We start from the raw sequence: 14,291 nt of genomic DNA, 5'->3' as shown, positions 1-14,291 counted from the left end.
ATGAGCACAGTGGCCTCCATCATCCGTAAATGGAAGAAGTTTGGAACCACCAGGACTCTTCCTAGAGCTGGCCACCTGGCCAAACTGAGCGATCGGGGGAGAAGGGCCTTAGTCAGGGAGGTGACCAAGAACCTTCCAGAAGAACAACCATCTCTGCAGCACTCCACCAATCAGGCCTGTATGGTGGAGTGCCCAGACGGAAGCCACTCCTCAGTAAAAGGCACATGACAGCCCGCCTGGAGTTTGCCAAAAGGCACCTGAAGGACTCTCAGACCATGAGAAACAAAATTCTCTGGTCTGATGAAACAAAGATTGAACTCTTTGGCCTGAATGGCAGGAAACCGCTCATCATCTGGCCAATACCATCCCTACAGTGAAGCATGGTGGTGGCAGCATCATGCTGTGGGGATGTTTTTCAGTGTTAGGAACTGGGAGACTAGTCAGGATCGAGGGAAAGATGAATGCAGCAATGTACAGAGACATCCTTGATGAAAACCTGCTCCAGAGCGCTTTGGACCTCAGACTGGGCGAAGGTTCATCTTCCAACAGGACAACGACCCTAAGCACACAGCCAAGATAACAAAGGAGTGGCTACGGGACAACTCTGTGAATGTCCTTGAGTGGCCCAGCCAGAGCCAAGACTTGAACCCGATTGAACATCTCTGGAGAGATCTGAAAATGGCTGTGCACTGACGCTCCCCATCCAACCTCAAATCAAATCAAATAAAATCACTTTATTGTCACACAGCCATATACACAAGTGCAATGGTGTGTGAAATTCTTGGGTGCAGTTCCAATCAACATAGCAGTCGTGACAGTACCAATTTACAATAACATCAATTAACACAGCACAATTTAAACATCTGATATACACAATTACACTCAACAATATACAAATAATAACATACACTGTACAGTATACAATATGCACTATATAGATACACATTATTCAATAAAAATAAAAAATAAAAATATATAAAAAAGTACATATAGTAGTAAATATAGAATGTACAGTATTGTACTGTATTGACATTCAGGCTGTTGGTTGATAATCAGTTGTTAAGAGAGAATATAATATAATAGTAATATAATTTATGACAGTCCGGTGTGAGATATAAGAGTAAGGGTAATAAAGTGCAGTGCTGATGTATTTTGATCGTGGGAGATCAAGAGTTCAGAAGTCTGATTGCTTGGGGGAAGAAGCTGTCATGGAGTCGGCTGGTGCGGGTCCTGATGCTGCGATACCGCCTGCCTGATGGTAGCAGTGAGAACAGCCCATGGCTCGGGTGGTTGGAGTCTCTGATGATCCTCCGAGCTTTTTTCACACACCGCCTTGTATATATTTCCTGGAGGGAGGGAAGCTCACCTCCGATGATGTGTCTGGCAGTTCGCACCACCCCTTGCAGTGCTTTGCGGTTGTGGGAGGTGCTATTGCCATACCAGGCGGAGATGCAGCCAGTCAGGATGCTCTCTACAGTGCAGGTGTAGAACCGTGTGAGGATGTGGCGGTTCATTCCAAACTTCCTCAGCCGTCTCAGGAAGAAGAGGCGCTGATGAGCCTTCTTCACAACGACTTCAGTGTGGATGGACCATGTGAGTTCCTCAGTGATGTGGACACCCAGGAACTTGAAGCTGCTGACTCTCTCCACTGGTGCTCCGTTGATGGTGATGGGACTGTGTTCTCTGTCTTTTCTTCTGAAGTCCACCACAAGCTCCTTTGTCTTACTGACATTGAGGGAGAGGTTGTGCTCCTGACTCCAGTGTGTCAGAGTGTGCACCTCCTCTCTGTAGGCTGTTTCATCATTGTCAGTGATCAGACCTACCACCGTCGTGTCATCAGCAAACTTAATGATGGCATTGGAGCTATGTGTTGCCACACAGTCATGTGTGTACAAGGAATACGTAGTGGGCTGAGAACACAGCCCTGTGGGGCTCCAGAGTTGAGGGTTAGTGATGAGGAGATGTTGCTGCCTATTCTAACCACCTGGCGTCTGCTTGACAGGCGAACTGTTTAAGCCCAGAGCCCGGAGTTTCTCATCAAGCTTGGAGGGCACTATGGTGTTGAATGCTGAGCTATAGTCTACACACAGCATTCTCACATAAGTGTTCTTTTTTTCCAGGTGGGAGAGAGCAGTGTGTATTGTAGATGCAATGGCATCATCAGTGGAGCGGTTGTTGCGGTAAGCAAACTGCAACGGGTCAAGAGAGAGAGGCAGCACAGAGCAGATGTAATCTCTGATTAGTCTCTCAAAGCATTTGCTGATGATGGGGGTCAGAGCAACAGGACGCCAGTCATTTAAGCAAGTTATTTTTGATTGCTTTGGAACAGGCACAATGGTGGTTCGCACACGCTCTGATGACACGGCCCGGAATGCCGTCTGGGCCCACGGCTTTGCGGATATTCACCCGTCGGAAGGACGAATTACATCCACTACAGAGACGGAGAGTGAACTTACCTCTGTAGCTTCAGCCGCGAGAGCTCTCTCCGCGAGGGTGGTGTTATTTTCCTCAAAACGAGCATAAAAAGTATTTAGCTCATCCGGGAGAGAGGCAGCGGTGTTCGTGGTGGAGTTTTATTCCCTTTAAAGTCCGTGATGATGTTAATTCCCTGCCACATGCTTCTAGAGTTGGTGGTGTTAAACTGTCCTTCAATCTTGCTCCTATACTGGCGTTTTGCGGTTCTGATAGTTTTTCAGAGGGCATAACTGGCTTGTTTAAGCGGAGGTTCGCACATTAATTGCCGCGCGAACATCATTATTTATCCATGGTTTCTGATTCGGATAGATCCGTATTGTTCTGGTCGGAACCATGTCCTCCACGCACTTTTTGATGAAACTCATTACGCTATCAGCGTAAAGCTCGATGTCATCATCACAGGCGGACCGGAACATCTCCCAGTCCGTGTGATCAAAACAGTCTTGTAGCGTAGAATCTGATTGGTCCGACCAGCACTGGATCGTTCTTAGGGTGGGTGCTTCCTGTTTCAGTTTCTGCCTGTAAGCGGGCAGAAGCACAATGGAAGAGTGGTCCAATTTGCCAAATGGTGGATGGGGGAGGGATCTGTAGCCATCCCGGAAGGGAGAGTAGCAATGGTCCAAAACCCGGTCCCCTCGTGTGTTGAAACTAATGTGCTGGTGGTATTTTGGTGCGACTGATTTTAAACTGGCTTTATTAAACTCCCCGGTCACAATGAACGCGGCCTCAGGGTGCGCGGTTTCCTGCTCACTTATACTCCCATACAGATCCTTGAGTGCTCGGTCTGTGTCGGCTTGTGGGGGGATGTACACAGCAGTGATAATGACCGCTGTGAATTCCCTCGGTAGCCAGAATGGTCGACACAGAAGCATGAGGAATTCCAGATCAGGAGAGCAGAAAGACTTGATAGAATGTACGTTCCTCTGATCACACCAGGATTTGTTGATCATAAAACATACTCCACCACCTCTGCTTTTACCTGAGAGGTCTTTCACTCTGTCCACTCGGTGCACGGAGAACCCCGCGGGTTCAATGGCTGAGTCTGGAATCTCCGCAGACATCCAAGTTTCCGTAAGGCAGATAATGCAGCAGTCCCTCGTCTCTCGTTGGAAAGAGATCCGCGCTTTCAGCTCGCAGAGCTTGTTATCCAGAGACTGAACATTTGCCAGTAGAATAGTGGGTAGGGGCTCCGCTTGCGTGTTTGTAAACAATGGGTCGGCATTGAGGAATTTGAAGTCCGGTTTACGGTGTGAAATTGCTGAACCAATGTCCAAAAGTGTTTGTCTTTCATAGACAATAAGGCAGACAACATCCAAGACAAAAAACATAAGAATTGTGAACAAAACAAACAAAACACTACAATGTTGTATCGGAGCTCGCAACACAGCAGCCATACTCGGTGCCATCTTGAGTCCAAGATGAAGGAGCTTGAGAGGTCCTGCAAAGAAGAATGGGAGAAACCGCCCAAAACTAGGTGTGCCAAGCTTGTAGCATCATACTCAAAAAGACTTGAGGCTGTAATTGGTGCCAAAGGTGCTTCAACAAAGTATTGAGCAAAGGCTGTGATTACTTATGTACATGTGATTTTTTTTTTTTTTATTTTTTTATTTTTTATACATTTGCAAAGATTTCAAACAAACTTTCACATTGTCATTATGGGGTATTGTTTGTAGAATTTTGAGGAAATAATGAATTTACTCCATTTTGGAATAAGGCTGTAACATAACAAAATGTGGAAAAAGTGAAGCGCTGTGAATACTTTCCGGATGCACTGTAAGTTACACATGCATTACACATGTGTAGATTATGTGTTATGTGTAGCTCAATATGTGTTTGACAGCCAGTTGCATCTCATGAAATTTCAGTGTGAAAATAATGAATCCTGTTCTTGATTTGTCCTTGTTGCAGTATCTCTTTAATTTATGAAAAATAAAACATCGAAATATATCAAAATATATTTTATTGTTTTCTAATGGTTTTAAATATATTTGTAAAATTGTACAATATCTGGGCATTTTGTACATCCATTTTTGATTGATGTAAGTGCCAGGTCTATAAAGACCCGAATATGTAAGTGTGTTTGGGAAAATTACCATGCATTTAAGGGTTAAATATAAAAAGAAATGAGAAAAATTACAAAAATGATCTTACCTGTATAATGTCTGTCATCTTCATGAGATGCAAGACATGAGAGAAAGAGAACACCAAAATTACAAATAATTATCATAAAATGCTTTCTGAAACTGGAAGTACACACTGATACTCACAGTGGCAGACGGGTTTGGGTGAGTCCCACTTGCCCAGTTTAGTGCAGTGTGTGCTGTTTCTGCCCACCAGTATGAAGCCCTCCAGACAGCTGTAGTGAAGTATGGTGTCCTCCACCGCTGGGCCGGGAGGATGCACAGTCACTCGCCCATTCTCTAGAGACGTCCACACTCTCGGACATGGCAGTACTGAGGAACAAATCATTTTTGTTAATTAATCCTGCTTGTTTTCATACAACCTGTGTGTGTGTGTGTGTGTGTGTGTGCATGGGTGCAAGAGAGCATGACAGAAAGAGAGAGAAGACCTGAAGATAATACAGATTTATTTAAACCTACAACATCTGCTGCGCTGGTTGAGGTCAGTCCAGGTGCCGTCAGGGAGACACTTCCTGACCTTTGGCCCCACAATCACTCTGTTCCCTCTGCAGATGTACTCAATCTCATAATCCACTGGCAATACCTGAACGCTACGGATCTGCAGTGTAAAGAGAAAGTGAGAGCACTGTTATAATCCACAAGCACTCCCCTAAACCCACAGAGACACACACACAAACTGACATTTAAAAACACAAAAGCTACACACCTGCTCTTGAGTCAGACCCCTGTATCTTATCCCTCCATCTCTTGGCGGACGAATGATAGCACAACCTGATAGGAAAAAATTTAAGATTATCAAAAAAGCAAAGTGATGTGTGAGAACAGCCTCTGCCCTTTCTGTCCCTTTCAGTTGAAATATTAGCATACTACTTACTGCCAGTAAGTAGTTTGAGCTGTAATATCAGTGTGTGGACATCTATTCATTTTTTCAAAATAATTCTCATTACCGTTTATCATTATAATAACACTAAATGACTATACTCACGAAAACTTCATTAGGAATACCTGTACACATACTTATTCATGCGATTATCTAATCAGCCAATCGTGAGGCAGCAGTGTAATGTATACAGTCATGCATATACTGGTCAGGAGCTTCAGTTAATAATCACATCAACCATCAGAATGGGGAAAATAATTTTATCTCAGTGATTTCCACAGTGGCATGATTGTTGGTGCCAGACGGGCTGGTTTGAGTATTTCTGTAACTGCTGATCTCCTGGGATTTTCACGCACAACAGTCTCTAGAGTGTAAAGAGAATGGTGCGAGCGGCAGTTCTATGGACGAAAACACCTTGTTGATGAGAGGGGTCAATGGAGAATGGCCAGACTGGTTCGAGCTGACTGAAAGGCTACAGTAACTCAGATAACTCCTCTGTACAATTGTAGTGAGCAGAATAGCATCTCAGAATGCACAACATGTCAAACCTTGAGGCAAATGGGCTACAACAGCAGAAGACTACGTCAGGCACTTTATTAGGACCATAGTGTGAGTGTATATCACAGTAAAAATATGTTGCAGTACAATTTTTTTTTTGCAAAGAAAAAAAATATGACTAATATATTTAAATACTTTACCATTTAAATGAAATATAAATTTTTTCACATTGCGGTAATGAGAATTGGGGGTTTTATGAATTGTGAAAATAATGCCACAATGTAAAAATTCTTAATAGCCCTAAATATTGGCTTCATATATCTTCTAATTATAATTTCTTATTTGTCACTTTTAATTTTGGTGTAAAATAGGACCAGGCCATTGTTTTGACAAGTTTTGTGAGAATCACCCAAAAACGTATCAGCGTTTGGCAGTCTGATCACATAATGAGTCAAGACAAAGATGGTAAATTGCAGATAAAATTACTTCCAATTCATCACATTAGAAATGGTCAAAACAAGTCGAGCACACTGCAATGTGGACAGGGATGGGCAGTATATGAAATACAAAATACTATTTTGTTCTTTGTATTTTTAAGTCTGGAAAAAATCACGTGTAATTTGTATTTAAATATAATTAAGTTTTATATATTTTTGTATTTTCAAAATACATAAAAGTCAACCTCTTTGTTAAGCTGCTGATTTCCTGTATCAACTAGTTCTGGCATGCCCCCAACCCCAAATTTCATGCATGCGAGCTGCAGATGTCAGAGAAAATGGATCCATCTAGCATTGGGTGGGCGAATTTTCTGAATTCCTGCATGGAGATATGGAGCCATGCTGCGTTCCACTCAACTCGGATGTGGGATATTCCTACTTGATATCTCCAATCTCTGACCATAAAGGCATTCCATTGCCAGAAACAAAACTGCAATGCTCTCGTTAGCTTAGCAGCTGTTCGACTGTCTCCAGAGACATTTTCTAGCAACCCAATTGATAAACAATGCTGCAATGCTAGCATTTGTGCTGCAGGTGTACGGATATCAAAAGAGAATAAAATATAATATGTTTTATAAACCTGTTTCTGCAGGCATTTGTTAAACAAGCTTTAATATCATGTAATGTAGGAACTTTGACTCATTTATCGATATTACTTAATAAAAGTGAATCACTTACTTTGTACTATATCTCCCCTTGTGCCGACATGTTTGTGTGACGTCATGCACCTGCATCTCGGTTACCTTCAAGTGCACCTAGGAAGCTCTTACCTCCAAGTCGGGCATTTGTTACAACAACATGTCACGCATTCATGCGAGAAACAAAATACGGAAAAAGCCAAACTTAAACAATTATGAACGACAGCAAAAGCCCTTTTTCTGCTGTACTGGTGAATAAACGTTAGTGAATAAACCTGCATCACTTATAAATGACATATATGATTTATTAATGCATGGTATCTAGCATATTATTTATTAATTTGCTTAAAACAAACTATGAAGGGTGAGTCATTAGTTGACTGTCATATATAACATTAATATTATTCAAATAAATTACAGAAGTTGAAATAATTTTTCATAATCTTCTCATTTGCAACATGCCCCTTCCAACATCCCAACTCTGAAACTCTCATCTAGAATTCCGAGTTTCCCACTCATTAATACAGTCATTCTTGTGCTCAGAACTCATAATTATGATATTTCCAACTCCACTTGAAGGGCATATGTGTTGAAACTTTCCACACGAGTTTCCCTGTTAGAATTCCTACTTGAAGTGGCGTTCCATTGCACTTTTCCTAGTAGAAAGTTGGAAAATCTGACTTGCCGAGTTGAATGGAATGCAGCATAAGATAAGGTGAGGATGTGATGGTCGATTCTACTTGTTGCAGAAAACATAATAATTGCTGGCAATTGTTATTTAATTTCCATAAAAATATTAAGGTAGCTATGATATTTCTTGCCAGCCAATGCGATACATGTCAACGGTGAGGAACTCAAAACTAGTTAGCAGCCAGCTAGTGAGCTAGAGTAACTGGTCCTGCTCGACCCACTCTGAGCGAGATTCGAACCAGTGTCTCTGGCATGGGAGGCAGCTGCGCTACCGAGGAGGCTAAAGGCTACAGCCTCTAACATTATTCGCTAGTGCACCTCTTGATGCCAGGGGAGTGAGGTTTATACACACTGCACAGCACGTACCAGCTGGCTACCATTACACTAGTCTAGCGAGTTCACTAGCTATCCTTAGCTAGATCGTTAGCTAGCAAGCTAAAATGGAACATCATTCAGATTTGCCTTCAGTTAACATGAAGGAATAAAAGAGCACTGGCAAGGGGAAAATAGCATTAGCACTAGCACTGGACATTAGCATTAGCTAGTCAGTCTTGCTAGCTAATCGGTTGTTGGTGTTAGCAACTGCTTGTGTATTTACTAGCTAGCTAGTCAAGTGTGTTAAGCATTACTCCTTGCTAGATAGCAAGAAAAGTACCCACTGTTTTACACGTGATTTATTTAATAGGGTTCGCCACAAGTAATAGCAGTCTGCAGTATAACCTGGACAGAAATAAGTTTAGAAATGTCTGCTGTGTGGCATTTTGCACTACATAAGTTTGTAATCATGTACCAACTTTATATATAATTGTCTTTAATTGATTGAAGAGTTAGGAGAAATGAAAACAAAAGTTTCTAAGCAGTTGTACACCAAAATGTTCTTTGCATTGAGAATAGGTCCAGATAGATTTCAGCCTAATAGTAATTCTTCATTGAATTGCCAATTTTACATGTATTTTGTGTATTTTCCAGATACAAAATACTGTATTTTATTTCGATAATTTTTTTCCACATAGTATTTTGTATTTTTATTTTAAAACCATTTTCATGAATTTGTGCCCATCACTGATCGTGGATTGCTGTACCTATTTTCCATGCATACTGTGCATACTATTACATTTGCATACTATACATACTACACAGCATAAACACTATACTCTTCAGAAATAGTAACGGTAGTATGGTTTTACAGTATGCTATTCCGAGCATAGGACCTTCTTCATGAAAGATGAGTAGAATACATTTCTGTGTAAAACCATACCTACACAAATTGTCACATTGATTTTGATTCATGTAAGGACAATTTGCACAGAAATTAGTTCTGCTCATGTTTCATGAACAGGTTTTGGAGAAAACAACTGCAATACTCATTTTTACCAGTAGGTGGAGCCCTCTTCCTTTAGTTTAAAACGTGATCCAGCATTAGGCTAGCAGCTGAAGTGATGGTGACTGACAGCTATGATGGAAGCCTCTGATGTTTCTTAAATCCATTGAACCAATGGCTTGGGTCGTTTATCCCCTACAATTTGCCGTTTCTGCCACTATAACTGAATAAGAAGGCTATATATAATATGCCCTAGTTCGCAGAAAACCCACGCAGAGCTAAAACTGCCTTTCACAGGGGCTGGCAGAGTCAAGACTACAAATGTAGCCTTGTATAATACAAGTAAAATCTGTTCCATTATATTTCAGTCATTCAAGCCTCTAATCTGCGTAAATGTCTGCATCTCCCTCGGGCTAACGATTCTGCCAGGGATTTACTGTCAGAAAGAAAGGGTGCCGTTGCCGTAGCCTGTTATTATGGCCCGGTTCATCTACAGTGTCAGCAGCTAATTACAGTCATCACCAGACCTTGTGCCCAGGAGTAGGAGAGACCAGCATAAGTGTGTGTGCTTTGCATACATGTGTGTATGTGTGTATTACAGTAATTCCATGTGTGAGTGTATATTTACAGGTGAAAAACTTGAGCAGCATTGTGAAATTCTAATCCTGCCATTGACTAGTTGTTAGTAGCCTTGAAGAGACTCTATAGTTGATTGAAATTTCAAGTCTGTACAGAAAAATTTGTATTCTGGCATTTTTTGTGACTGCAAACTGTATTCAAAAAGGCCAAGTAAGCACTGCAGTAAAATATGGTTGTTACTCCTTAATCTGAGTGCTTGATTCTTTTCTGTAGGGTTGGGGTCAGTCCAAGTACCAACTATTCAATTAGTAAGGCCGACTAGAGAGTTTAGCTAGATTTGCACTCAGTAATTTATTTATTTATTTATTTTTCGAATTGCTAAACTGATAAAATGAAAAAAATAAAAATAAAATTGCGTTCCCTCACAGTAATTTTGCGTTCCCTCGCAATTATTTTGGGGTCCCTTGTAATAGCTTTATCCATCCCTTATCAACATTAACCATGGTTTAGGTATAGTAACCATGGTTGAACTTTTAATTTAATGTAGTAAAACCATAACCACAAAATGTATCATGGTTTTATTACAGTAACCATATTTTAACCATAGTAAACCATATAGTAAAATCCTAGTAATAATTCAGGAAAAACAAAGCTATGCTTACTCTGCAGAAAAAGACATGGTTTCTACAGTTTTACTATAGTAACACCATGATTATAAACTATAGTTTAAAAAAAAACATGCCCTTCCAAAAATTAACATTAGTTTTTCTTTAATAAAACTGCAGTAACCATGACTGTAGTAACTATTTTGTTTGTCAGAATGATTATGATTTTCATTACTATAGTTTTGGTTTTCCTTTATTTTCCTATTATGATTTTACTCCAAATATCATCATGGTTAAAATATGGTTACTGTTTTAAAACCATGATATATTTTCATAATAAAGCCACTACAAAGGAACACAAAACTTATTGTGAGGGAACACAAACAACTGTATGTCAGCGCAACAAACACAAATTTTAGTCCATGCACTTTTAAATTTTTTTTTTTTTTTTTTTTACGGCAATGATTTACATGGGATGAATCAGTGGGTTTTAGTTCAACTATAAAGGCTCATTTTTTCATGTGCTCATCCATCTCATGCACAGTCAAGTGCTCAGCCTTTCAAAGTATACTCTTTTGACCGCGAGACCATACGGTCGCGGTCCATGCATGTGCGTCCACAACACACAAAGACTCTAGAAAAAATAGTCTGCATGCAGACAGATCATGCGTATTGTGCCAATGACGAGATTTGCGTCATGCAACTGTCATCAAATTAACTGCCTTCAACAATAAAATTCAAGACAATTACTGTCAGACTCCATATATATGTTTAATTGATGGTATATGTTCCAATACAGACAAATGTCATTGGCTGTTACATTGCGTTTGGTTGTTTTTCAGCATCTCACACCATGAGTGCTGCTTTATTGAAACAATGTGTCATGTTAAAAATAGTTCTTTTAAAAACAAGACCCCTGCATTGTGCATTCTGTTCCATTATGTTCCACTCTGACATGTAAATGCAGTTGTCGTACCTCATAAAAAGCAGTGTGTATGTGGCCAAAAGTATTATGATGACAGATCAGGAGATATTCTGTGACAAGAGGAATTCTACAAGCACGTTTTGCTGTTTAAAAGGCCATAGAATGGGACTGTTATTCATGAGGGGATTATATATGTGAGTGTTTATGTACTTATTATAGCTGTCAGATATCTAATAGTGTTGATGCATTCATTGGCCATTTAGCTATAGCAAAGCAGACTAGCTAAGCTTGTAATATTTGAGATAGGAAGGATGCAATTAGAGCAGGACGTGAGGAAAAATTTAATCCCAGATGCTGACTGATGTGACCAGTGACTAAGACCTTATTCACACCCAGAATATAAACACACTGGCTCTCACGCCAGAGAAAGCGACTATATACATACCAGATGGATGCACACTAACACAGAAACATATAAATCCCTTGAAATGCATACACACAAACACACACACCATTACAGTAATTATTACTATTTTTTTATTTGATTTTTTTATTTTAACAGAAAAAGAAGAAAACAACGTTACAGTAAAATCAGTTAAATGTTATTTAGTTAAATGTAAGTTACCTTACCATAACTGGTGGGAAATTATATTATACTTTACAGGATGATATAAGTAATTTTACAGTATTGCAATATATACTTTTTTGATATTAAAAATGTATATTGATTCCATTCATAAAACAGACAAACACAACATAAAATACGGAATCAAATTATATACATTAAGCAACCCCCCCACCCCCACCCCCAAGACACAAACATGCACTACAGTGATCACAAACAATTAGAAAATAAAAAAATAAAATAAAAAACATAAAAAAGTATACCTTCAAAAAACAACAAGAATGCACATACACATCTAAACTACAAATCCCTCTCCACTGCCCCTCCCCAAGAACCCTCCAAAAAAGCCAAATATCCACCCCACTTCCTGTGAAACAAATCCCATTTTCCCAGCCTTTTATAAATCTCCTCCTCGAATGCCGCCACCCCACCCATCTCGCCGCACCACTCTCGAAACGAGGGTGCCCCAGCCGACTTCCATCCCCTGAGGATGATCCATCTGCCGATCATAACTCCGGCTAGGACCCAACTTTTTAAATGTCTATCCCCAATATTAATGGCCACCCCATCGCCTAAGATACAGAGTCTGGGGCAAAATGAAATTTGAGTGTCCAATATGTCACACATAAAGCTCTGAACCCTCAACCAAAATTCTTGGATCTTAACACACCCCCCAAAAACATGGGTTGTGTCCCCCGTCTTCTGATTGGCATCGCCAGCAGGTAGGTGTGTCTTTAAGTCCAAGCCTATACAATCTAGAGGGGGTCCAATAGAATCAATGTAAATTCTTAAATTGCATCAGATGCACCCTTGCATCTCTAGATGTAGACTTGACTTTTTTTTAGAATCCTAGCCCACACTCCCTCCTCCAGTACCAAGTTTAAATCTTTCTCCCATAATCTCTTGAGAGAAGTTGAAGCTCCGTCCCCCAGACTCTGAATTAGCAGGGAGTAATACACTGATGCCTCATGACCTTTTCCAAAAGCAGTAATCACCACTTCTAGAGTATCTGCCGCTTTAGGGGGATGTATGCTACTCCCTAAAAATTTACAGAGCAGGTGGCACAGCTGTAAATACCTAAAGAACTGAGATCTGGGAATCCTAAAATGTTGAACCATATTTTCAAAGGATCTCAACCCACCACTCTCATATAGGTCACGAGTGTATTAACCTCCCTCACAATCCACTCTGACCAGCAGAATGGGGACTTATCAATACATAATTTTGGGTTCAGTGATATGCTGGAGGTAACATTTAAATAAATGTCTGAATTAAACACTCTGGATACTTTTGTCCATACCGTGTACAAATGCGAGTTGACGGAGTGTAACTTAACTTCTCTGGTTAGTTTAATAGAGGCTTTGCAATGGTAAAATAGGAGCAAGAACTTCCTATTCAATACAAACCAGGGAGGGGCTCTCTCAGGTGGAAGCGAAACAATGAGCCAAATGTCTGTGGCCTAGCCAACCTTTGTCAATCGGCCTATGTAACTTATTGAAATGTAATCTGGGACGTTTGCCATTCCAAATGAAGGACTTCGCTATGCTATCAAATTGCTTAGAGAAGGGGACATCTACAGGGAGAGATTGTAGCAGGTAGATGAATTTTGGAATACAATTCATTTTAATAACATTAACCTTCCCAATCATAGATAAATGTAATGAAGCCCACCTGCCCACATCGCTCGGAAACCTTTTTATTAAGGGGTCAATATTAACTCTAACTAAATCACACAAATTTGCTGGGAATAAAATGCCCAAATACTTAATGCCCAGCTGAAAAGCCGTTACTGAGCAGTATGCTGTCAGAGCCAAAGCTTCGGATTTAGACAAATGAACTCTGAATCCTGAGAACTTAGAAAAGCAATTCATAATTCTGTGGAGGCAAGGCATTGATCTAGTGGGGTCGGAGATGAATAATAAAATATCATCTGTGTAAAGCAAAAGCTTATGCGCCATACCTCCCGCCACCACACCTGGAAAATCATCCTCCTTTCTTATCGCGGCTGCTAATGGTCCCAGGGCAAGACAGAACATTAATGGGGAAAGAGGGCAACCCTGCCGGGTGGCCCTATCCAAAGTAAAATAATCTGAAATTAATCCATTTGTTTGTACCGCCGCTACTGGGTGTCTATAAAGTAACTTAATCCATCCAATAAAAGTATTCCTGAACCCGTATATTTCCAAAATGTTAAAAAGATAATCCCATTCTACCATATCGAAGGCCTTTTCAGCATCAAGTGAGATGGCAGCGACCGGAGACTGATCATTCACCACTGACCACATGATATTGATGAAACACCTAATGTTATCAGAAGAGCTGCGGCCCCAAATAAACCCCACCTGATCTATATGTATAAAAGTTGTCATAACTTAATCGGTTAGCCAATATTTTTACGTCTAGCTGGATCAGGGAAA

At 40.5% G+C, this 14,291-nt stretch overlaps 1 protein-coding gene across 5 annotated transcripts in view; it reads right to left on the bottom strand.

Moving 5' to 3' along the window:
- Window positions 1–14,291, bottom strand: part of LOC127421521 (gamma-aminobutyric acid type B receptor subunit 1-like) — a 205,767-nt gene that overhangs the window by 144,735 nt on the left and 46,741 nt on the right. For all 5 annotated transcript variants that reach the window (XR_007894007.1, XM_051664611.1, XM_051664612.1 and 2 more), the window contains exons 3-6: window positions 5,323–5,387; window positions 5,076–5,214; window positions 4,743–4,928; window positions 4,627–4,644 (exon numbers count right to left, since the gene is read on the bottom strand). Coding sequence is in view for 4 of the 5 variants with exons in the window: in XM_051664611.1 (XP_051520571.1) it covers window positions 4,627–4,644; window positions 4,743–4,928; window positions 5,076–5,214; window positions 5,323–5,387 (408 nt within the window). In the remaining variant the exon portion in view is untranslated. The remainder of the gene's footprint in view (window positions 1–4,626; window positions 4,645–4,742; window positions 4,929–5,075; window positions 5,215–5,322; window positions 5,388–14,291) is intronic.

This window comes from Myxocyprinus asiaticus, chromosome 30 (genome assembly GCF_019703515.2).
Source record: "Myxocyprinus asiaticus isolate MX2 ecotype Aquarium Trade chromosome 30, UBuf_Myxa_2, whole genome shotgun sequence".
In the NCBI taxonomy this organism is placed as follows: Eukaryota; Metazoa; Chordata; class Actinopteri; order Cypriniformes; family Catostomidae; genus Myxocyprinus; species Myxocyprinus asiaticus.
Note: the sequence above shows the minus strand (reverse complement) of the source record. Positions and strands in the feature narration are given on the sequence as shown.